The sequence below is a fragment of the Peromyscus eremicus genome, chromosome 8a (assembly GCF_949786415.1).
Source record: "Peromyscus eremicus chromosome 8a, PerEre_H2_v1, whole genome shotgun sequence".
NCBI lineage: Eukaryota > Metazoa > Chordata > Mammalia > Rodentia > Cricetidae > Peromyscus > Peromyscus eremicus.
Genome location: NC_081423.1, coordinates 102,424,571 through 102,449,164, shown reverse-complemented (window position 1 = coordinate 102,449,164; position 24,594 = coordinate 102,424,571). Strand labels below are relative to the sequence as shown.

Genomic DNA, 24,594 nt, shown 5'->3' with positions numbered 1-24,594 from the left:
CATGCAGGAGGCACAGATGGTGTGTCTCTATATGTGTTTGCAAGGGCAGAAAATGGCCACACAATGGATAGAGAAGGGCCCCTGCCATATATTCCTTATGAGGTGGGCTACACTTGGATTCTCTCTGCATATTGGTCATGATAGAAAGACTGTAACAGAGTCCAAAGGCACACAGGATCTGAGGGCAGAAGCACATATAAAATGTTCACTGCAGTTTGGTTTACAAGGGTGAAAAAAAACCAAAAAAACCCACAGGCAGCTGAGCAAAGGGGTACGCTGTGTCTTTAATTCCCGCACGCAGGAGGTGGAAGCAGGTGGATCTCTGTGAGTTCCAGGCCAGCCTGGTGTAAGTTCCAGGCCAGCCAGGGGTGCACGGTGAGACTCTGCCGCAAACAAAAAAATAACACAACACAAACAGAAAGGCTACAAATAAGCACAGGTCCACTACAGACAGACACCGGCAAAGCAAGCTGTGCGTCTGTCCGTCTGTCCGTGCAGTGGTGACTTGCAGCCTCCCAAAGCTGGCTGTCTAAGCAGCAGGAAAGGCTTCTCAGACAGCACCACGGCACAGCGCATGTAGAGCAAGCACAGCGCGCTCCCCGCGTGTGAGTCACACAGGGAGGCAACGGCTCTAACACGCACATCAGTGCTGGTTTTGGTTGTATTAGATTACTGGTAGTTTTTGTTGTTGTTGCCTTGGGGTTTCCAAATGCTTTGAGATTTAAAAAAAAAATTATGTCTATGTGTGTATACCCCTGAAACTGGAGTTACAGGCAGTTGTGAGCTGCCCTATGTGAGTGCTCGGAACTGAACCCAGGCACTCTGCAAGAGCAGAATTTGCTCTTTGCCACTGAGCCATCATCTCTGGCCCCTGAGCCATCTCTGGCCCCTGAATGCTTTATTTGAAAGTGAAGAAGAAGAACAACAGAAGAAATGTTGGGGTCTGAAGGAGGAGAAACAAGCCCATTTCTCTGTTGACACTGTGCTCTCTGCATCAGGGAGACAGGCCCCTACCTGTGTGGGGTTCCCGGACCACTTCCAGAGCTGCCGGGCAGGCAGGAAGGCTGAGATCTTTGGCCGGTTTTCCACGGAGGGCAGCCGCTGCCTCCGAGAAAGCTCTTTGGCTTTGGAGAAGCTCAGGGCCTCCTTGCGCTTGAACTTGGGTTTGCCACCACTGGGGCCAGCACCAGCACCTGCACCAGCCACACCGGCCCTGGACAGGAAGCAGCGCTGGGCGTGGGTGTGGGGGCTGCCACCCTTGGAGCGCAGGGCTTCTGGTGGGGCCAGGAGGGCGGGCACAGGGCGGGTGAGACAGGTCCGCAGCAGCAGGGCAGGGTCCTCATCATCTGAGCTGTAAGAGGAGTCCTCGTTATCTGAGGAGCAGAGGCTGGAGGTGGACATGGAGCCTGAGGAAGAGGATGTGGACGAGCCAGAGGAGGAGGAGGACATGGAGAGGCGGGTGAGGAAGCGGGAGGGCACACCGGCGGCCAGCCCTGGCCCATCCTCATCCTCATCCGAGTAGGAGCTGGGGCAGTCACTATCACAGGGCAGTGGGTACTTGCGCAGAGCCAGTCCCATGGGTAGTGGATGCACAGGTGCCCGTCCCTTCTTGTCCTTGCCCATGAGGGCTGGGTGTGCATAACTGGGGCTGGCTAGAGGCCTCCCCAGCTTAGGTCCAAAGTCTTTGTCGCCCATGAGCAGAGCCTTGCAGTTTTTGTTCTTGGGAGAGGTCACACCCTCATGGTCCAGCTTAACCAGGAACTCGCCGCCTGCCCGCCGCCTGCCCGCCTTTTCCGCTTCAGCCCGCTCAGCCTTCTTGGCCCGAAGCAACTTGTGGGCTCCCCCCGGCAGACCTGCCCCAGCCCCTCCAACAAAGGGTGTGTAGGAACTGGCCAGGCTGCTGAAGGAGTCAGGGCAGAAGCTGTTACCAAACACAGGGGCAGCCATGCTGTGCATGGGAAACAGGGTCTCCCGGGCCCGCAGTTTCTTGGTGCTTCCGTTGAGCTGGAAGAGGTTCTGCAGCACCCCGGGCCCTTTGCCACCTGCTGCTGCGGCTGCAGCCACTGCTTTCCGCTTGGTCTGAGCCACTGCTGACCAGCTCAGCAGGGGACTGCCCCTGCGGCCAAGGAAGTGGTCTGAGGACCCTGTGGGGGACTTGGCACCTGAGGTTAGGAGGTCAACTTTACCTGGGGGTGGGAAAAAGCCAGAAGAGTCAGCTGTACCTGCTGGGCCGGCCCAGCTGTCTCCACTTACCCACCAGGTCCCATGTGCCTCCCAGTGACCACACTCCCAGGAGCCCTCCCTTCCCAGTTCTCAACAGTTCTGCAAATACCAGCTTTGTCTTTGCTGATGGATTTCTTCCCCAGGGTCTTGGAAGCTTCAGGGCCATCCTGCACTTTAGGGGACAGGCTGGGAGAAGGAGCTTCGCTAGGCTGGGGGGCCTCGTTGGGTGCCTTTTTGGTTCTCCGGCAGCTGCTGGACACCAGCAGCGCTGGAGAGGGCTCTGTACCTGTGGAGTGGATGAGGGTCTCATCACAGGCCTGCTGGTGGGTGACTGCCACCCCTTCTGAACATTGGGAACGTATCCAGCGCTTTGGGAACATTTCCAATGTTAGTGAGGCCCAGGCAGAAAGGGCCTCGGGAGCTGTAGAGGAGGGAGCGGGAGCCCCACCCTTAGGGAGATGCTCACACTGGATCTTGAAGTCTGGAGGCAGCAACCTGATGTTAGAGACCGCTATGTGGCCTGTGTCCCCGTCGTCAAACTCGACCACCACAGAGTCCAGACCCTCTTCTTCATCACTAGAAGCACCTGCAACAGGGCATGCCCTGAGCATGTGGCCAGCCTGGCTGGCCAGAAGGCAGGGGTGGGCAGGAGGACAAGAGATGCTGAGCCAGGGTGCCGCTGCAGCCGACTACATTGGCACTCTGATAAACCAGCACCACTCCTGTGGGCCACCTGGTACTACAGCCACACACAGGCCCACACACAGGCCCACACAGGCCCACACACAGGCCCACACAGGCCCACACACAGGCCCACACACAGGCACACACACAAGCACACACATAGGCCCACACAGGCACACACACAGGCACACACAGCCACACACAGGCCCCCACACAGCCCCACACACAGGCCCCCACACAGCCACACACACAGGCCCACATAGCCACACACAGGCCCCCATAGGCCCACACACAGGCCCACACACAGCCATACACACAGCCACACACACGTACACACACAGGCACACACACAGCCACACACAGGTGCACACACACAGGCCCCCACAGGCCCCCACAGGCACACACACAGGTACACACACAGGCACACACAGCCACACACAGGAACACACAGGCCCCCACAGCCACACACACAGCCACACACACAGGCCCACACAGGCCCACACACAGGCCCACACACAGGCCCCCACAGCCACACACACAGCCACACACACAGGCACACACAGGCCCCCACAGCCACACACACAGGCACACACACAGGCCCCCACAGCCACACACACAGCCACACACACAGGCACACACACAGGCCCCCACAGCCACACACACAGGCCCACACACAGGCCCACACAGCCACACACACAGGCACACACACAGGCACACACACAGGCCCACACAGGCCCCCACAGCCACACACACAGGCACACACACAGGCATACACACAGGCCCACACAGCCTCCGGACACACAGACACCGGAGCGAAGACCCTCTCTTTGCAAGTCCTCCTAGGTGTGCCCAGTGGATTCTTGTCCATTTGCCCAATCATCTTTAGACCAGGAGTCTTCCTGCCCTCAGGGCCCTCCATGCCGTTTCGCCCAGGGCAAATGGGCTGGGCCGTACACATGATGGATTTGGTGACCCAGGTTCTAGGATTCTGGGCCTGCTGGGCCTGCTGATTAGCTGGACAGGGGAGTCTTCCCCGACTCCTCACCTCTCACTTTCTCATGGCTACTGGTGAATTGATCTTACTGTCTGTCCACTTACAGCAGACCCAAGTCTGCCTTGCTACAACCCCCAGGAGAAGCTGGACTGTGGGTAGGAGGAGTCCCTCTCTGGAGCTCTAAAGGTCAGAGGGGCCTTGGCCCTAGTCCTGGCCTCGGGTGTACTCACCTCGAACCACATTGCCTGGATATAGGCACCGAGACTTCTGACTCCAGTAGGCGCAGACCCGGGTACCAGGTGGAAGGTACCTACTGGACTGTGGCCGGACATCAAGAACCTGCAGGGAGCCGTGGAACAGTAGTCTATCAACAGCAGGGTCGGGCCACAGGGCTCACTGTAGGGCCAGGCCAAGGTCTTCCTAGTGGTGGGGAAAAAGCCAGCAGGCTTGCCTCCCCAGGCAGGAGCCATCCTTACCGCCTCCTGCAGCAGCTGCTCCAATGAGTAGATTCGCTGCCGGTTGCCTCTCTCACCCTCAATGACGATGCTGTAACTGAGGGCATTGTAAGGGCACATGAGGCTCCTGCAGGAGTCTCGCTGCCCGACAGGTCACCCCCAGCATGCATTCCTCCCACCAGGCCTGGGCCTCACATGTCGGGGGGCTGCAGAGTCCTGACGCTGCCGGCATACAGCAGACTGTCCTCCTTAGGGATGAGCACAGGCAGACCGTCCTGCAGGTCCTCCTTGTGGATGGTGCAGGACCGTGCTGCAGGGGAGGACATCAGTGCTGGGCCTGGGCCCGCCCTCCATTCCCTCCCCAGTCAGCTGGCACCTCTTCAGCCTGCTTACCCAGGGCGGCGCTCTGCTCTGCACTTAGCTGGACACTGGCCTCCTCTTCTTCCTCTTCCTCATCCGAGAAGCTGCTGTCATCGTCAAACTCGAAGTCATCCTCCACAGCGAAGCTCTTCAGCAGCCGGCTGACGGCTCGGCCCTGGCCCTAGGTGGACCACAGGGGTCAGGGGAGGAGGCTGGAGGGGCTGGGCCCCCACTGGGCTCCGGGCCTGGGAGGGCTGCTACCTGCTTGCTGACAGTCTCTCTCTTCACCTTCGTCAGCTTCCTGCTCTTTCCCAGGATGGCCTTGGCATTGCGGGCTGACAGGGCGATGGACAAGGCCCCATTCTTCCGCTGCTCAAGAAGAGAGGACGGAGGACAGCCGTGAGGACCGGAATGGCTTCTCTAGCCAGCGTGGGCTGTGACTCAGGGCTGAGTGGGGAAGGCGGGGAGGCTGGATTCTCCCCCTTTGGATGCCCACTGACCACCCTGATGCCTACTTGACCCCCTGGCCTACCCTCAGTACTGGCTGCAACATGGCGCTCTTGCGTGTGGCTCTCTTGAGGCGCTCACTGGCAAGTTTGCTGCCTTCCTCTCGGCAAGCAAAGGTCCGCGTGGGGCTGAAAAGGGCATCCCTGCTGGCGGCAGGCCCAGGCTCCGCACCAAGGCCACTTTTCACCTTGCCCTTGGCTTTCTTCTTGCCTGGTGCACCTGGGGGCCTCCGCCCTGGTGCCCGCTCCAGCTTGGGGCCCCCTTTGCTTTTCACTGTCCGTCTTTTGATCTTAACCTCGCCCTCAGGACTGGATAGGCGGCAGGCCCCTGTGGGAGGGAGGGAAGTGGTCACTGGGACCCTCTTATACAGGCCCCTCGTATACAGGGTGCACAGTAAACCGGTCTGCTCTGGTTTCTTGGTTACCTAGCAAACCCTGCCTCTCCTTTTTCTTCTTGGCCTTTTGGTTGGCTTCCATCTTGACCACGGAGGAAGGTGAGGGTCCCAGCACTGCCACACCGGCCCCTGGGTGCAGCACCAACCCAGGCTCCCTGGGAGCTGCCTCCGTCCCCAGGAGTGCCTGGCAATCCTCACTGTCATAGCCACTGCCTGGGGGACAACAGAGAGAACTTGGTAACTGATGTTGAACCTGGCTATCTGGGGTGGACCTAGGCAGTACGGCCAATGAAGACATCATCATCCTCTGGGCTGCTCGGGGGTGGGGGCAGGAACCTGGGGTGCTGAACCCACCCTGAGAGTATTTGGCAGGAGAAGGGAACGGGATTTTCTTTCCTGCAGCTCCACCTTGCAGAACGGAGCTCCTCTCTGGGGAGCCCCTTCCTCTCTGTATCTCTGGCCCAGCTGGCCCCTGCTTCCTGCCCCCACAGCAGCGGCGCTTCCCTTTGCCTTCTCTCAGCCTCCGACCCTGGAGGAGGAGCTGGGAGGGAGGAAGCATCTATTTTTCCAGGCTGTTTCTGGACTAGTCTGCTAGGGAAGGAAGAGATACCCCACCAACTCGCCGGATGCTGAGGGCAGAGGTGGGGGAGGCTATTTTTAATGTGTTTCCAGGGTGTGTCCAGGGCTTCTTGTTGCCCTGAACGGAGAACTACTGAGCCCTGGCCTGGAGACAAAGGCTCCTTCCCCAGCCTTTCTCAACAAGAAGTTGTCCCTGGACCTGTCCGTCTCACAAACTCCATGGTTCCCGTGGTAGCCATGACCCCTGTGCACCCCTCCTTCAGGTCCCCAGGTGACCACGGCTCAGGCTTCAGTCACTCACACCACCAACTTGCCTGCCTCATGTGCCACAGCCACTGCTGGCTGGGCTGGGCAACTGGGCATCTCCCTGCCAGCGTCCCCATCGGGGTGTGGCTGCCGTGCCGCCCCCGACACCGGGACACTCTTGCCTCTAGAGAGCTTCTGCGGGATGCGCCCACCTGGGGCAGCCTCTTTGCGCTGGAAGGCACCGAGGCCAGCGGGCAGCTCTTTGCTCTTGACTCTCGGCTTCAGCTGGGCCACCTTGTGGGCCACCGAGGACGGCAACGCGGCCTGGCCACCACTCTTCCTGCACCGTACCTTCTCCTGTGAATAGGAGGTGAGAGCTGCATGATCAGGCACGGCCCCAGCCCCAGCCCCTGACCCGTGTGTGGGTTTCCTCTGTCATTGTGGGGCCCAGAAAACAGCATCCCCGGGGACTTGCCCTGAAAAGGGCCCTGAGGACATCTGGCCTGGGACAGAGGGCTGCCTACGGGGCAAACACCACGCCCATCTACCTACCCCCTTCCCCCCATTCAACTCCGGATGGTAGAACAGGGGAAGCTGAGATCCGGAGAGCTCCTGTACATCATGGGTATATGCTGTGTGCTTTTGTGAAAAGACAGACAGAAGAGCTCCTTAGGCAGAGTGACCAGCCAGCATCCCGCCCATGCCTACAGCCCGCAGGAGGCAGAGAGGAGGATAGCTCCAAGAATGAGAACAGCATGATCTACAGAGCAAGTTCTAGACAATCAACGAGTATGGAGACAGAAACTGCCATCATCACCACCAGCAAACCACCCTCAAAACAAGCAAGCAAAAAAACGAAAACAAAAACAGCCTTCTGATGTCGGAGGCAACAGAACAGGCAATAAGAGGCCCGGGACCTTGGAGAGTGAGAAAAGTGGAAGGGCCCAGGATTCCGCCCGGTGCCGTAGGCGTGGTGTTGAGAGTCAGTCAGGCACTCTGACTGTGGATTCCCATCCTCAGTACACTGCTATACATTTTACTTCTACTGGAGTGTGTATGTGGCAGGGGACGGCTCAGGGGACCAGTGACAAGCCACACAGAAAAGCGGCTGCCAGTGTGGTGGAGACAACCACCCCCCTGGTTACTACATCTGCATATCTGTGGCATCATTTCCTTTAATCAAGGTATCAGAGGCTCACCGAACCCTGGCAGGTTCACCGAGCTCAATGCCTCATTCCTGACATCGCATGTATGGTGCCCACCTGGGGTGAGGGTGGAGGTCTGGAGACTCACCGAGGAGGCCGTCTGCAGGCGTGGGTAGGCACTCTTTTCCAGTTTGCTTCTCTTCCTTGTGGGCTCGTCACCTCGTAGCTCGGCACACAGCAGACTTAGGCTAGCACGCACAGCCCTAGGGGGAAGGCAGTGGTGGGCACTGGGCAAGCATAGCAGCAGGGCCTGTGTATCACATCCTTCACACAGTCCCTGAGGTGTGTCCTGAGGGTGTCCAGCCAGTACTGAGCCCCCCGGCCAGTTCCTCCTGCCTACTGACTACCAGCTCCTGGTGGTCCTTGGGGCAAGGCTGTGCTGGAAATAAGACATCTTTCCCTTGCTCCACTCATATTTCCTCCCTGCTGGGTTGGGATGCCCTTGGGGTGTCCAATCATGAGCCAGTGACCTAAGGCCCAGGCAGAGGGATTTGGAAACTGGTGAAGACATTGGGTCCCTGGGATACACCCCAGTACTTGTGAGTCAGGGCTGTGTAGTAGCTATCTAACCTCAGTGTTTTGGGTCTGTGGCCTCACTCTCCACCTGGAATATGGGAGAGTAACATAGGCTCCTGTCTGTGGAGCTGGGGTAGGGAATCACTCAAGTCTGGGTTTGGCCCTCAGGATATGGCCAAGTGGTGGCACACACCTGTAATCCCAGTGCTTAGAGGCTGAAGCAAGAGAGACTATCAGAGCCAGGCAGGAAGACCTGGTCAGACCTTGGCTTTGAAAAAAGGCGGGGAGGGGGAAAAGGATATTGGGATACAAATAGGGTCCACTCCCAGCAGGGGCAGCAAAGGACAACAGGCAGGAGCAGTGGGCCCCTTCTTCTAGACCTCAGAGGCTTGCTGGGGGGCAGGTCCTCGATTTAGGATCCTGTGAAGGAGGCTCACACATCAGTGTCCATTTTCCAGATGGGACCAGGAAACTGGTGCAATTTTCTTGGGGGTGTCGGCCATTACTGAGCTTCCTAGTCGGTCCTTTCTGGCTGCTGAAGCTCATGGTGGCCTTGGGTCCCTCCCTGCAATTCCTCCAGCTTTAATATCCCCATGTCCCATGGTGAGCTATCTCCTCTAGGCTGATAGTTAGGTCAGGGGTCAAGATGGTCAAGCAGCTACGGCGGAAACAGAAAGAGGGATCCTGCGTGATCCCTCCATATGGCTCGATTCTCATGTGGGCAGGCTTGTGTCTCCCAGACATCCCAGTGTGCTCAGTGTGTGATTCCGTTTCCTTCCCAGTACCCCACTTCCCATGAGGAAACCAACACTGCTTGTCTGCCTGTGGCCGGGCAGAGGCTGGGGTGTGGCCTCCCACCTGCCAACCCCTTAGCCCTCACAGTGTAGAAGGAAACTGTCTGCTCAGGAAAATGAGTGGCAGATGGGGACTGAGAGCCTGGCCCAGCCCTGACCTCATATGGCCAGACACCACTCTCCACCTTCCTGCCTGCAAGGAGGCTGGACCTCTGAAGGCAGGGGAGGCTACGCAGGAAGCCCCTGCAGCTCCGGGAGCCTCCTTGACCCCAGTTTCCTGCCGCCTTTCCTGGCCTCACACTTCCTGCATGGAGGAGGCCTAGCCCTGGGGCCCGAGGCCTACTACCTCAATGGGTTCTGGAACAGGGCTTGAGAGTCCAGACAGAAGCTGGATGTGGGGAGACTGCCAGGAAATCCATCTTTGGAAAGAGAGGACCCTGGCTGTGGATCCTGCCCAGCCTCAGGCTGCTGGCTTCTCTGGGTCACGGGAGAACTTGGCTGCAAGGTGGCCATAGGTTAAGCTTACTTACTGGAATTTAGGCTAGAGTCTAGCATGGGCAATGTGGTTAGAGCTGGTCAGGGCCAGAGAGGACAAGGTTTGGGGGTACATTATTGCCCTCGAGCAGGCTCCCCAATGTCCTCCACTGCACCTTAACCTCCAGGGGCCCTATCCTGCCCAGCAGTCCCCAGGCTACAGACTGGTTCTCAAAGGAAGGCCCTTGAGGTCCCTGCTGGGTGACACCTGGGTAGGACAACGGGACATCTCAGCGAGGCCCCCAGCCATATGGTGAATCCTCTCCATTGCCTGCAGCCCACACAAACTCCCCCGCCCCATAACCTTCTCTGCATTTGCTAATGTTTTGTGACATAAAGCCCTGAGATTAATTTTTTGCCTCTGTCTTAATTGAAGGAACCATTTAGTGCCGATTTAACTATTATTACCAAATCATCAGGATTGATGCAGTGCACACGCGTGCACGCCAATCGTGTTTGGAGGAGCTCGGAGGATTTATGCAAATGGGCCTGCCGGGAGAGGCAATTTGTAGCCGAGAAGGACAATTATACCCGGCCCGGGAGTGCGCCAACGACTGCGCCGGGCGGGTAATGGATAATAACATCGCGCGGCAGCCGTGAGCAGCAGCGCAGCGTGACCAACGACTTTATACAGTGCAGATAAAGAGCCTTTTACGCAACGCCGCCTCGTATGCAAGGGGCCAGGGCTGGCTGGCAGCTCTGGTGGGGTGATGCCACCGCCTTGGCCACAACCAGGTCCCCAAAGTTGGTGCAGCCAAGCCTAGGCCGTGGCTTCCCAGGAGGGGGCGCTGATGCTGACGGCCATGCCAGGAAGACGATGTCTGTACTGGATGGTGCCAGTCCCCAGTCCCCAGCAGGGATCTATCTGTTGGACACTTGTCAAGGCCTCAGGTTTTGAGAGGGGACACACTGGGCCTTCAGACGTTGTGTGCGGGGAGCCAGCAGTTCCTGACGCCATAGAGGAACTGTCACCCTCCATGGTGACCAGGCCTGTCCCATATACTCCTGTCCCCATACTCCAGACTCACCTGGCTTTCCTGCCTTCGCTCCTGGCAAGCTGGCCCCCAGGACGCAGAGTGGGCAGTGAGCTTGAATGTTTGCGCTTCCTCGGCCGGCCAGGTCCTCGTCGTGCAGGACTCCGTGAGCTCTCCTCTCTCCTGAGAGTTACAGAGGGTATGTCAGAGATTTCAAAACACTCCATCCCGAGGCCTATTGGAGGGCACTGCCCTGCGGAGGATGTTGGGGACAACAGTACTCTCCTAGTGTCATGGGTGGCAGGTTGAAGGAGAGGCTCAACTAGGTCCCTGCTGCCCCGAATCTGTGTAAGTGGGCAGCATTCTCCTGCCTCATCTGGGATCTAACTGCCTTGTACACATTGATCAGGAGGCTCCCATTGCCCCTCATGCAGCTGAACACGTTTCTTCTCTCCTGGAGTTAGGTCCTAGCATCCTGATGGCTTCAGTCCTCAGTCACACTCAGTGGCTTTAGCCACCATGGCCACTGCCTCACCGTCTTGTGGACAGGCCTCTCTATGCTGCCTCTGCTGATCAACTGGCTCTTCCACCCAGACTTTGCCCCTCGGTTTGTCTGCCTAGGTCTCATGAGCACCATGCACATCACAGTCTCCAGGCTGTTCCGGCACAGCCTCTGCCCACAAGGTAGCAAACAAGGCCAGGAGCTGCCCTGCAGTGCCTCCCCAGACGCTGGGCAAGTAGGGAGCAAGGGTGCCATCCCCACCAGGTGCCATACTCATGGTCATGCCTGCGCTGCAGGCGCGCCAGCTCCCGCTGCTTCTCCTTGTAGCGCCTCTGCAGCTCTGCCAGCTGCATGCGCATCTCCACTTCCTGTGTATCCAGCCGGTCAATGGCAGCCTTCAGGGGACATACCTGTGTGCGAGAGTTCAGGAACCTGAGCACTGTGACCAGGCCTCAGGGTGGTGTGGGGGGCAGCCAAGGCATGCAGAGCTCTTCCCACCTGTCAAGGCACTGGGTAGTGTGTGTCAGGGTTCTCACTTACGGGCTTGGTTTTCGGGGCCCAGGTGTCCTTGCGCTGCAGGATCTGCATTCTAGGGGTGAGCCTGGGGCCTCTGTCTGGGTCGGCAGCTGGGGCCTGCAGTGAAGTGACTGAGTTGTCCAGGCTAGCCGCCTCCACTAGGGACCAAGCTGTGGCCAGTGTGGCAAGGTGCTGCAGGTTGAAGGTCAGCACATCCTCATCCTCTGCTGGAGGGAGAGGTATGGGTCACACACTACCCCTCCAAGAGGCTTTTGGTGTCAGCTCCCTTCCCAGCCTGGAGCTGCCCAAGTTCCTCAGGATGTGAGAACCGAGGGTGGAGTCAAACCACAGGGAACAGCCTGCCTGCCAGGTTACAGCTGGGGAGAACCACCACAGGGCACAGTGCAGGGCGAGCAGGTTCATGCAGGCCCAGGACAGTGTCTACAAGCCTGCACGTGTGCACCCGCTCTTCTGGACACTAGGAAATGAGCCGACTGAGGATGATGAGGCTTCCACCATAAACCAAGCACAAAACCAGGCAGACCAACTCTTCTCAAATCCTAGGCTGGTGCAGCTGAGCTGTGCCCTAGAGCCTGACTTATAGTCACACGCAGCTACTCACTACAGTCGGTCCTACAGTCCATCCACCCTCCCACCAGCATGAGTTAACAGCTAACCACAGAAGGAAAACCTGGGTAGGGACAGGGCAGAGGGTAGCATGGATTCAGGGAAGAGACTTGGGGCATAGATGCCATAAAGGATTTGGGGATGACTGAGCTGATCCCACAAGGTAGCTCATGACCATGATGATATGTGGGTAGGAGAAGCAATTTCAAAAGGTTTGAGGAATGTTAGATGTTTTGGATGTGGAAAGCAAGGACATTTGAAAAGGGACTGTAAACAGGTCATTCCTAGAAACAATGTTTCTTCAAGGAACAATGGCAACAGAATGCCCCAGCACTGCGGAGAAACCTCAGGTGACTGTCCAGACAGCTGGCTGTTTCTGTCAACTCACAAATTTTTTGGAAGTTGCTTGCATGCACTTCCTGTTTTTATTTTTGTTAGCTAATATTATTTCCTTCTTGGGCCTCTGAGGGAGTTAAAGATTAAGTTAGTTATAGTTGAAGGTTAGTTAGTTATAGCTGAAGATTAATTAGGATACAAAGTGAATTAGATACATTTTTGGACTTACCAAAATAGGATAGATAATGAAATTATTTTCTCTGAATTTGTCAAATACAAATGGACTAGACATTGTTTAGATATTCATTACTTGTATATATTGTATATAGTTATTGTACTTTTGTATATAGTTTTTCTTTTGTTAGTTATAACCGTTTTTTTTTCTTTTTATTAAAATAGAAAAGAGGAATATGGTGGTATTTTATTTGTACTGAAATGTGATTTTAATTGTATGTTAATAAATAAAGTTGCCCGGGGGTCAGAGCTATTAGAGCCATAGCAAGAGCGTGGCGGTGGCGGCGCACGCCTTTAATCCCAGCACTTGGTAGACAGAGCTAGGTAGATCTCTGTGTGTAAAAGGATACAGCCAGCATTGGAGACACACGCCTTTAATCTCAATCCCAACCATAGAAGACCTGGAAGTCTTTACAGACAGGCAGTGACGAGGCATGGGTTTACAACCAATGAGAAGGCAGAACCGAAAGTCTTTATAAAGACAAACACACAGGAAGTAGGCCCCCTTTCGGAGAGCTCTCTTGGCTGAAGCAGGAAGGGGAAGGCTCTTAGTTCTGACCTCTTGGCTTTCTTCTCTGAATCGGCTCTGTGTTTCTTATTTAATAAGATGGTTGGTTACATCTACAACAAGGACATCTAAGAAGGGTCAGAGACGCAATCCAGGAGGAGCCCAGTGGGGTCTGAGTGGAACAGCAACACCCCACCCACCAACCCCGTGGCAGCAGGCACCGATCACTCTGGTCGGGTGCACTGACAACCTTCTCCATTGGAAGGAAATATGGCTCCTCAGAGACAGCTGAGGCTAGAGGGCTGCAGGGTGACTCTGGGAAGCAAGGAAGTATTCCAAGAGTGACAGGGGCATGTGGAACATACCCAAGGGCTTCACCACCCAAACCAGGCAGCTGCTGCAATTTGGTCCTCAGAACAAAGGGTGACAGCAATGGACCACTGTAGCTGAAAAGACTCTATACCAGGAAGGTCGCTGAGGTCAGAATATCAATGCAGAGAGGAAGAGGCCTCCACAGCTCCACAGTGCTTCTGCACCAAGGTTCCACACTACTGGGGGCCGGCGAGAATCAGCTACACCAGGGGGAACCCAGACCACCAATGACAAATCAAAACTTCAGCCCTCTTGACAGTGGACAGATGCCTTGGAGAGGTGCACACAGCTTGCCCTGGAGGCCCAAAATTGCGCTACTGGAATCTAGTCAACAGGAACATCAGTGAAGCCCAGCCGAGCTGCCCCACAGTGATGGTGAACATTCATGTCAAGTACATGAGGCAGGATGAGGCAGGGATGCACAACACAGGGAAAGACTGGAAAACCAAGGGACAGTCTCCCTTAAACGCTGCTGCTGGCTGGGCAGTGGTGGTGAATGCCTTTAAGCTACACTTGGGAGGCAGAGTTAGGTGGGTCTCTGTGAGTTCAAGTCCAGCCTGGTCTACAGATCATGTTCCAGGATGGTCAGGGCTACACAGAGAAACCCTGTCTCAAAAAAGAAAAAAAAGGGGGGTGTTGCTTCCATGATGCCAGGATGTTATCTGGACAGGCAGCTGGCAAATACTCAAACCTTTGGGCATAATTTTTACCATGGGATACCTTCCAGCCTAGAGACAGGCTGTAGGTCCCTAGCAATGAGAGAGGAAGCAGGCCTGGCTTTCTCTTTAAGAAGAGGGCAGACTCCTTCACCATCTGCAAACTTAAGTCAGATGTGAGCCCTGTACCTCCTTCCTTTGCTGTGGGTGCCCTTGAGGCCAGGACTTGGCACAGATGGCTCTGCCAGGCTTGGGCCACCCAAGGGTCTCCCTTTTATCCAGGTACCAGCAGCCTGGCTCAGCACCTACTTTTCCCATTTGACTCCTTTCAGATTGTTTGGTGGAAGAAGCTGGCCTGAGTGACTTCAGCTGCAGCAGCTACCACACTTCGTAAAGCTATTATTCCAGCAATGGCTTCGGATCAGTCCATTACAGGAGAAGGGTAGGGTATGGCTAAGGATCAGTCGTCCATTACAGGAGAAGGGTAGGGTATGGCTAAGGATCAGTCGTCCATTACAGGAGAAGGGTAGGGTATGGCTAAGGATCAGTCGTCCATTACAGGAGAAGGGTAGGGTATGGCTAAGGATCAGTCCATTACAGGAGAAGGGTAGGGTATGGTACTCTAGGAGGACCAGGTGGACATGGCATAGCTGGGCAGCTGCTAGGACTCTACTTTTTGGGATCGCACCCTGTGACTAAAGCCACAGCATGGCTTGGCAGCTACAACACCCACACTGGATGTGCACCCCCACTCCCGTACAGCTGAAGGTATTTACTCAATGAATGGGCTCCAGTCTTGCCAGCATCCACAGGCAGTGTGGCAAGCATCTGATTGGTGTCCCATGAGTCCCCCTCACACTACTGTACAACCTTCATATGGGAGGCCCTGGTAGCTTGGCCTTGACACAGGCATCCCACATGACTCGAGCGAGGCCTCAGCAGGGGTCCAACCAGGGTTCCTGGCCTCTCCCCTCTACACAGCCCAGCAGGAGCTCCTCCAGGGCCTATACTTCCTGGCACTGCCCATCCCCTCCCCCGGAAGAACAGGGGCCTTCAGAAAAATCAGTTTTACAAGAACATTCCATCTATCTCCTCAGAACGCAAAGGCACAGGGGCCTTAGGAGCTTTAGGCATAAGGAGAACAAAGGCGAACCCGAAGACTTTGTACTTTTTGCTGTAATTGACATGTTGAACAACGGCTGTCTGGGGTGCTCCTCAGTGAGGGGCTTCCTTCGCAGCCCCAGGGGAAAGGCTGCTTCTTTGGCACTGAGGAGGGGCAGCTGGGGACTGTGTGGGTCTCTCTGCTGCGTAGAGACTGTTCAGGCTCCAGTCTCATCCTATTGTACTTATCTGAGGGCCTCTAAGTGGTTGGCTGGGTGAGTTTAAGAGCACCTTGTCCCAAAAGTCAGCCTGAAGCAGGAAACCCTGCAGCCACAGCCTGGTGAGATATATGGGAACCCTCCTGAGGCTTAGGGGTTCAGCGATCCCAGTCTGGTGCCCCCTGCCCTGACAAAGCAGTAGACTGAGCTTCCTGGTCCCTCTCCTGCTCCTAGGCCCTCATCTAAACCTCTGCCTCAGGTCTCAACATCTTCTGCTTGAACCTGCCAAAGAGGAGTGATCCTAGTCCCAAAGGTCCTGCCCAGAGCCAGCTGGCTCCTCCAGGCTAGAGTGGATTCTGTGGCAGCTGGCACAGCTGCATCTGATTCCCGTGAAGGAGGACCCATGGGGGCAGGAAGATCCCCTCCCTGGGGTTTTCCTTTCTTCAGGGACAACTGCACCAGGTCAAAGGCTACTACTATCTATCTGTCTGACCCTGAGGGTCCAGCTCCCAGGGTCCCAGGGAAGGATGCTGTAGCTGGGGCTCACCTTGCATGGCCATTTCGCTCTTCTGCCGCTGGATCTCCAGGTCAGCTAGCTCACTGAGCAGGGCAATCCCGTGAATCCCTGAGGTATGGGGCAGAGGGGCCGTGCTGAGGGGCACCGAGGCTGCTGGGGTCTGAGGATCTGGCAAGTTGATATCAGGTAGGTCCCCTAGGTCCACAGAGGCAGCCACCAAGGCATCCAAGCCCGGCAGCGCTTTGGGTGGTGGGTGGCTGTGGTTGGGAGTCCCCCAGTCCTCCTCTGAGTCCTCCCCATTCTCCTCCAGCTGGGCTTCCTCCTCCTGCAGCTGGGCGGCATCAGTGACCTTCTGTGAACCTTCATCCTTGTCCAGGGCAACTGGGCTCCCTGCTATCTGTTCCAGTGCTTGAGGGGTAGGCCCCACAGGGGGCCGTAGCACCCCCTGATCCATAGTCCTCTCATTTTGCATCCCTCCCTGAGTAGAATTAGTCTGGCCAGAAGCCTCAGTGCCCCCTCCCTCAAGGAGGTCTCCGAATCTCAGTGCTTGTAACCCTTCAAGTGGACTGGGGTCCTCTGCCTTTCCTGGTGGGAGTCCCCGCTCGACAGGGTGGGGTACGATGGCAAGGTCCTGGGTGGTCTCCCCGGCCCTTGAGAGCAGCCCGGGCTCCTCTAGGCTCCTGGGACTGCAGGGGGGTGGCTCCCCAGGTAGGAACGTCCTTGTGGGCTCAGGCCGAGTCCCTGGGGTAGTGGTTTGCATAGTTTTGGGGTCTGGGAGGTCAGAGGAGTGCACATCTGCAGGGAGGGAGAAGTCCACACCAGCCGTGGGGGGCAATCCTGGAGGCAGGTCTGTGAAAGAAGGCACATGTGAGGCGCCTGCTGGGAACAGCAAAAGCATGTCCCCACTACAGGACGGAGGACAGAGGCTTCCTGGCCTGAAGGACATGAGACACATGGATGCCGGCCATGCTACTCTGAGGTGAGGCTTCAGAACCAGCACCAATCAGGGACCCACAGGGATGGACCCTCAGGAGCAGCTCTGGTGTGGCTGTCTGGAAAAGAGGGTTTGGTTTGGGTTTTGGTTTTCGAGACAGGGTTTCTCTGTGTAGCCCTGGCTGTCTTGGAACTCACTCTATAGACCAGACTGGCCTCGAACTCACAGAACTGCCTGCCTCTGCCTTCCCAAGAGCTGGAATTAGAACCAGCCCGGCTGGAAAAGAGGGTTTTTAAACCATGGTATTTGAATTGGGGTTTTCTCTGATCTAAAACAAGTTGGCAGCATGAGCGGCATTATGTGCTATTAATTTAAGACAAAACAAAACAAAACACTCAAACGCAAGACCTCTGCTGGCTCGGTCTCCTTACTATGGAATTGGGACAGGCTTTATGTTCATCAGATGCGTTTCCAAAGTGCTCAGCCTGGTTCAGAGAAAATCATAGGCTACTGGAAAGCTGGTGGGTGGCAGACACAGGACCCCAGCACAGCCACTTCTTCTTGCCTCAGGCAGGGCAGATTGTTCCTCTGGCCCAGATGGTGACACTGTCCCCTTTGCTCAGCTTTGTTAAAAACCTGGGTCACTGGCTAGGGACGGGTCCCCAGTCGGATGCCACCATCTGTGGCAGGCCAGGCGCGTCACCACTCCCAGGCTCCCTGCACTGGCCAGTGGACGGGGTGGATCTTGTTCTTATTTTGCCCCATTTACCCAGAGTAAAGGTGGCCTAGATCTGGGCCATTAAACTAACCCACGGATCACAGGAGGATTGTTCAGAGGGACGAGAGAAGAGGAGAACTTCACAGCCTCAGTATGGGAATGCCTGGGTAGAAGAGGGGCAGCCCCACCCACCCAGTAGGGGTAAGACTCGCCAGACCAAAGCGGCTCATTCCCTCACCTGGTTCCAGCGTGGTGAGGTCAGTTCCAGCCCGCTGGCCCTCCCCACTCTTGTCCTTGGTGCTAGGCACCTTGGAGCCAGGCCCCGGGCTGCCAGGAGGACAGACGGATAAAGTGCAGGGGGCGCTGGGACGAGGTGGTGGCGTGGGGCAACTAGCCAGGGTCTTCAGAGTGGGCGAGTGGCAGCAGGGTGAGAGCTTGACCAGGCCTGTAGTGGCAGATGAGGGGGTGCCCTTGGCCATGGGGGTTAAGGCAACTGGCTTGTGGGTGGACTTTGGGGCCTTCTCCTGGGCAGGTTCCTCCAGCTCCATGTGGCGATCCTCAGGCTTGCGCTGTTGAGTGGGGGGAGAGGATCAGACGGCCACACCCTCAGTACCCCAGTGGCCCACTGCTTGGTGGGAGACATGCAAGGGTATCCTGGGGTCATCTGCATGGGACCTGGAGGGGTAGAATAGTCCTGGGTCTCAGGTTGAGTGGCTGTTGGGAGCATGGTACCTGGAACTGGGCCACTCGCTGTAGCTCTATGGCCTGGGTGGTCCGCTGCTGCTGCTGCTGCTGCTGCTGCTGCTGCTGTTGCTGCTGCTGCTGCAGTGCATACAGCTCTTGCTGCCTAAGCAGCTGGGACCGGGAATACACTGGGAGCTGGCCAGGGTGCTGCATGTGTGAGGCAGGGCCCCGGGCGCCGTACATGGGGGGCCACAGTGAGGCCTGGTCCATAACTTCAGCTGCAGGCGGAGCCAGAGGACTATCAGTTCCACCTGGGCAAATTTCCCCCTTATCAACCAGCTCCAGCTTCCTTCAACCCTTCTGAGCCCATCCCTATCCCTGTCCCTGAAGAGGTAAGTCACATACCTCATAGTTCTCTCCTGGGTCTCGGTCAGCACTTGCCTACTTGGTCCCATCCCTCCTACCAAGACTGCTGCCCTCCTCAGATCCACTGCCAACAGCCCACATGCAAACAGCCAGACTGGAGACGAGTCCTTACCGAGGGTGTGAGGGGTAGTATGGGGTGTGGGTTCCGAGGGCAAGATGACTAGCTGTGTGGGTGCATCCTGGGGAAGAGGAAACACTGAGGGCATGGAGCCGGGCACAGAAGCTGGGAAGCCAGGGGGAAGGTTCTGGTGCAGGGCAGGGTGTCCGAGGCCTGAGGAGCAAAAGTGTAGTGTTCAGGCCAGAGAGCTCACATGTAACTCAGGCTTCCCACTCCTGGGTGGCCAGGAGAGAAAGACCTCCAACCCCAAGACAGCCTCCCAGTCTGCTCTTGGAGCACTGACCATAGGAATGTCCCCCCATCCACAAGGAGGGACTTCGGGTGCGGGGCAGCCAGTGGGGGTGGGCAGGGTGGGGGTGGGGGGCCGAGTCCCCGCCCAGCTGGCCGCCTTGCATCATGAGGTGGGGGGGCAGGTCTCCAGGACAGCTGCTTGAAGGGTGGATCCGGGCAAATTCCACGAGGTCTTTGTTGTCTCTGTAAGATCATTAGAGTCAGCTTGGCCCCCCTCCCTTGCCCTAGCCAACCCCAACCCCTCAACAGACTGTCAACCTGCAAGGGGAAATGGAGGTGGAAGACCCCTCGGAGACCCCAAGCTCTGGGCCTCAGTTCCCAGCAGCGGTGCTGCTGGCAGAGAGTAAGTTGCAGAACCCTTTGGGAATGTTGGAATTCCGTGTATGCCCTGCACGTGACAGGCCAGTGCCTGATGTCATGGTTATGACACCTCCCTTCCTCCCATGAGGACTCTGAGCGGGCAAACCCACCGAGGGCCTCCACTCAGCTTACTGTAAGAGCAGTTCGCGGCCAGGCAGTCCCAGACGGTCATCACATATCCGGGTCCTCTCCTCCTCACTCTCCAGGTCCAGCGCATTGGTAGCACGGGATCCTCCAGCAGCTGCACAGAGTAGAGGTGACAGAAAAATCAGGCTGTGATATCCAGAGCCACCTACTGAAGCATACCCTGAGTTGGGGGCTGATGCACTGAGGCAGGGTCCCCTGGCCCTGGGGGTTTTGGAGGATCTTCTAGGGGCAGAAGTGGGGAGCCCATGGGGTTCACAGGCAGGGAAGGAACACTGTGGATGCCGTCCACCTTGCTCCCCTGACCAAGGATATCATACCTTTGAAGGTGGGGGCGGCCCTGCCCTGCCGCCCACTGTTGGTACTGTAGGCTGTATCGGGTCTGCTGACCGTGTCCTTTTGCCGGGCCAAGGCCACCGCAATGCCCACAGGTGGCTGCCGCACTTCCCCATCTCCATGTGGAGTCTCGTGTTCCCGGCTGCGGGCACAGTCAGGTCTCTCCACTGGGCCCGGGCCCTTAGTGGCTGGGAACTTGGCTTCCTGCTGAACACAGCTGGCCTTGAGGCCACCCAGACCCACAAAGGGAGCCTTCTGGCCCACGACCAAGGCTTGGTTGCTGTACTTGAGCAGGTTCTTCATGGCTGAGACCTCATCTGGTGGAGTGGGAAGCTCCTGGGACAGGAGGGTTGCCTGCTGTAGGCCACTGCCGAAGGGGTCCAGGTAGGCACTGCCCTTTCGTTCCTCGCTGATGGCCATAGAGGTGCTGTGGCTTGTCTGGACACCCCATGGAGGTATATGTGGCCCACTATAACCCAGAGAAGCCAGCTCCACGGACTTGCGTTTAGCCTCGGCACCACCGCCTCCTGGTTCTACCTCGGGAGCCACCAAGTGCTGCTGGTGCCGGATCCTGGCCACCTTCTGGGCCCCTAGAGGGCCAGCAGGGACTTCTTTGCTGGCCATTTTGTCTAAAGTGCAGCAAGCCTGGGTGGCCTTCCCACTCAGAGAGTCTTGGTGATTGGGCCGGGCACAGTCCTGCGAAGGGGTAGGCAACTCGAAGTAGCCACTTTTGTCCAGACCACCTTTGGGAAGTCCAGGGAAAGGAGCCTCGGGGCCTGCACCGAGGTACTCCAGGCCCTTCAGCCGGGAGTGGAGGGCCGCCTCAAAGCCCCCAGGTCGCCGTTCACTCTTGCCCTCGGCCTTTAGGTGGGTGTAGGAGACGCCATAGGGTGCGCCATGGTCGGGGGCCATGGCCCCATCCAGGTGCCGGTCCTTGCCATCACCTGCCACGGCACAGGCCTCTGCTACTTGGAAAGGGCGGCTCTTGTCAGCCAGGTGTCCCACAGAAGGCACAAAGGTGGGCCCGCTGGCCTTTAGGTCCCGGGAGGAGACTTTGTCCTGCAGCGGGCAGAGCCCATCTGGACCTGCATGCAGCTGCAGGCAGGGGAAAGAGCCTGCAGGACCTGTGCTGAGGGGTGGGGGTGGCCCGGTAGGCAGGCCAGAGGGTACTGTGTAGGACACGGCGTGATGCAGCATCTGCCGCCGCTCCAGGCACTCGCCGAAGGCCGGCCCAGGCTCCACAGGGCCTGCCACCTCCTTGGCACAGCGTCCAGGTGCTGCTACACCCGTGCTGGGTCGGCCTAGCATGCCCCCTGCACAACTGGCCAGTGAGGCCTTGCCCATGTCACCATTGAGTACCTTGGTGTTGAGCAGGCAGGAGGTGAGGTGCTTGGGGCGGCCCTCACAGGACCCCCGGGGTGCGGGACCCCCCTCCTTGCAGGGCCCCTCGGTGGGCATGGGTGGCACCAGCTTTTGCCGGTCTTTGCCGCTGTCCTCCTCTGCCACTGGTCGTTCTCTGCCCTCTGCTACCTTGCTGGCTTTCTCTTTGCCCAGCTCTTTACCCATGAGGAAGCGATCAAACTCCTTAGGACCCTTCTGCAGCGGGGCAGCCTCAATGCGGTCCCGGCTGCAGGATCCGATGGCATGAGCAGGGGTGGCTCGGGGCACTCCAGGGAAGTTGTGGTTGGCGGGTAGGATTGTGGGCTGTGGGGGCAGGTTTCGCAGGTAGAAGTTTTCTGTGAACCAGAAGTGCCAAGGTCAACAGGAAGTGGAGAGCAGCCAGCCATGAGCCTAGACTAGCGTCCGCAACCCTAGCAAGGTTTTTGTTTTGTTTTGTTGTTTTGTCAAATCAAAGAGGGGGCTGAAGAGCTGGCTCAGTGGTTAAGAGCACTCACTGTTCTTGCAGAGGACCCAGGTCTGGCTCCTAGCACCCACATGATAACTGACAACCATTCCTAACTCCAGCCTCAGGAGAGCTAACACCCTCTTCTGACCTCTGTAGGCATCAGGCACACAAGTGTTACACATACATACATGCAGGCAAAACATTCATGCACGTGACATGAAATTTTAAAAAACCAAAAAATATTTTTGAAATCATAGACATATATCTACAACATAAAACCACCACCTTCAATTGTTTGGTTGGGGCAGGCCCCTAAGTACAGTTGGAGCATTACCACCATCCACAGCCAGAATTTTATTAACTTTCCAAACTGAAGCTTCCCTTTCTAAACACCGGCCATCCCCTTCTCCCCTCCTCTGTTTTAGCCCTAGGAGCCTAGAGTTGCAGGACCTTGGCTCTGTCTTTTCCTAGCCAGCTCAGTGTCTTAGATTTTCAGGGTAGAGGTGGGTATCTCTTCCCTCTGCTACCTTGCTGGCTTTCTCTTTGCCCAGCTCTTTACACATAGGAAGTGATCAAACTCCTTAGGACCCTTCTGCAGCGGGCAGCTCTACCAAGCTCCAGCGATGTGCAGCCTAGAACAAGTGCTGTGGACAGCCAAGTGCCCAGTGGTGCAGGGGCAGTGATGCCTGCAGTTCCGGCCCCTCTCCATATCAGGTGCTGTGACTGCCATGGTAAAAGTGAGTCCAGCGTATCTGAAGATGGGATGGTGTGGATGACCCACCTCTGGGACATTCTGAGGAGTGCCCCCCGACCCACCAGCCTACAACATCTTTTTTGACTATCTCAGATTAATAGGATTGGGGGGGGGGGACGGGGGACGGAAAGTGGTCTCTGGTGAGACAGAATTATCTCTCCTTACATCCCAACCCCAGGAGCTCTAGGTCACCCAGCTTGCGGATGGTAGCTCCTGAGGATTCTCTCTGCAGATGGGCCCTGGATCTGGGGCAAACCCTTCCTGTCCAGGTAGGGTCAGCTCCAGGTTGTCATCAGTAAGCCCTGGAGACACCCACTCTCTGCCAGCCAAGCTACAGCCACATCAAGCCTCTGGTAGACCCTAGGGGCAGCCCTGCCTAGCTGGGTGGGTGGACAGCAGGGCCATGGCCCTAGCTAAGGGAAAGTACCAGGCAGGGAAACAAAAGAAAAAACGTTTGCAACTTGTAAAACTGTCCTCAGTCATGTAAATTCCTTGTCAATTTCCTCTAATTAGAAACAAGGGGGAAGGGGAGAAGGAGAGGGTAGCCCAGGAGAAACCTAATTAGCTCAATTTCCAAAACCAAATAATGTTCTTGGATGAAGCTGCACCACAATATTGTGAAAGCGGAGAGGCCTGGCCAGCAGCCGCCAAGACACCAGTCAGCCCTACCGCCCAGAGGGAGTTCCTGGGCCCAGGTTCACCAGTCTGGTTTCTAGGGCTTAGCCTAGCCACCTGCCCACCCTTGACAGATGCTGTCAAAACAGCTGCAGGCATGTGGGGGGGAGGGCGGGCTGTGTGACTAAGGGCTTGGTAGATCCAGCCCACAAGCGCTCAAGTCTGATCCCTGGGAGCATGTGGCTGGGCTGGATGAAACCAGGCCCCTAAGTGGGGCTGGGGTAGGCTTCTTGGCCACACCCCAAGCAGGGCCGCCTGCACCATTCACAGCTAGCCCAGTACTAGCAAGGCCAAGGCTTCAGAGACTCTAAGACTCTTCCACGCCCAAATGTGCAGAACCATTCCAAGGATTCAGACATGCCAGACACCCTCAGGTCCTTAGTTCACCTTTCTGGTCCAGGAGGGCTCCCCAAAGGCAGTCTGTCCATATCTCAGTTCCTAATGACTACTGGCAAAGAGAGGGCACTGTCCTCTACCTCAAGTGGAGCTCTCTAGGGATTTGTGAAAACTATCTACCCTCACTCACTCTCCACCTATTGCACACCAGTGCCTTGTTACATGGGAAACACCTAGTCTAGCACCCCCTGGAAGGCCCCTAGCCTCCATCTCTAAGCTGAGTTTACCTCTTCAAACTATACTTACTCAAGTAGTCCCTCCTACAGCCTGGGCTGGAAACTAGGATCATTAGGAAGACAAACCCCTGCCCTGGTATGCATTCCTGACGTCGCCAACTCTGGCCTTATGGGACTCTATGTCTGGGTTTGTGTCTTATCTTATCATAGGGCCACCTCAAACTGGAGCGTGGCCACTAATCCAATGCCAGCCCTGGGTCTAGCCACACCACAGAAGAATGTCCCAAACTGCAAACAGCCCCCACAAAACAAAACACCTCCACCTAGTGACAGAGACTGAAATCTCTGACTTTACCCCCAGCCACCTCTAGCCAGGTGGGAGCTGATCCCTGCTCTTGTAATGCCTGCTTGAGGAACTGTCTCATGGGATAGGGCTGGAACAGGGGCTCCTGGCAGTCTAGAACTAGCTCAGACCCAAGAGTAAGTCAGGAATGCAGCTTCTGTACCGACCCCCCCAGGACACTTCCTGTCCTGACCCTTGGTCCTACGGGCAGGTAACAAGAGCTTGTGGGTCAGCAAGGTTGCTTCAGAGTACCCTCAACTGAGTACTGCACCTGTACCTGGCGGTGGTGCAGGGACATCCTCCTCCGGGCCCCACCTAGCCTGGGGAGGGGGGCTCACCCA

At 56.8% G+C, this 24,594-nt stretch overlaps 1 protein-coding gene across 1 annotated transcript in view; it reads right to left on the bottom strand.

Moving 5' to 3' along the window:
- The window catches only part of Bahcc1 (BAH domain and coiled-coil containing 1), a 58,082-nt gene that overhangs the window by 3,093 nt on the left and 30,395 nt on the right, over window positions 1–24,594 (bottom strand). The window contains exons 4-25 of the mRNA XM_059272271.1: window positions 20,048–21,799; window positions 19,716–19,824; window positions 19,216–19,406; window positions 18,927–19,085; window positions 18,437–18,666; window positions 17,943–18,273; window positions 16,083–16,901; window positions 11,508–11,707; window positions 11,241–11,377; window positions 10,520–10,648; window positions 7,736–7,850; window positions 6,507–6,799; window positions 5,648–5,826; window positions 5,249–5,550; window positions 4,978–5,085; window positions 4,750–4,897; window positions 4,552–4,666; window positions 4,378–4,453; window positions 4,132–4,240; window positions 2,690–2,809; window positions 2,333–2,509; window positions 1,015–2,186 (exon numbers count right to left, since the gene is read on the bottom strand). Of these exons, the coding sequence (XP_059128254.1) occupies window positions 1,015–2,186; window positions 2,333–2,509; window positions 2,690–2,809; window positions 4,132–4,240; window positions 4,378–4,453; window positions 4,552–4,666; window positions 4,750–4,897; window positions 4,978–5,085; window positions 5,249–5,550; window positions 5,648–5,826; window positions 6,507–6,799; window positions 7,736–7,850; window positions 10,520–10,648; window positions 11,241–11,377; window positions 11,508–11,707; window positions 16,083–16,901; window positions 17,943–18,273; window positions 18,437–18,666; window positions 18,927–19,085; window positions 19,216–19,406; window positions 19,716–19,824; window positions 20,048–21,799 (6,971 nt within the window). The remainder of the gene's footprint in view (window positions 1–1,014; window positions 2,187–2,332; window positions 2,510–2,689; window positions 2,810–4,131; window positions 4,241–4,377; window positions 4,454–4,551; window positions 4,667–4,749; window positions 4,898–4,977; window positions 5,086–5,248; window positions 5,551–5,647; window positions 5,827–6,506; window positions 6,800–7,735; window positions 7,851–10,519; window positions 10,649–11,240; window positions 11,378–11,507; window positions 11,708–16,082; window positions 16,902–17,942; window positions 18,274–18,436; window positions 18,667–18,926; window positions 19,086–19,215; window positions 19,407–19,715; window positions 19,825–20,047; window positions 21,800–24,594) is intronic.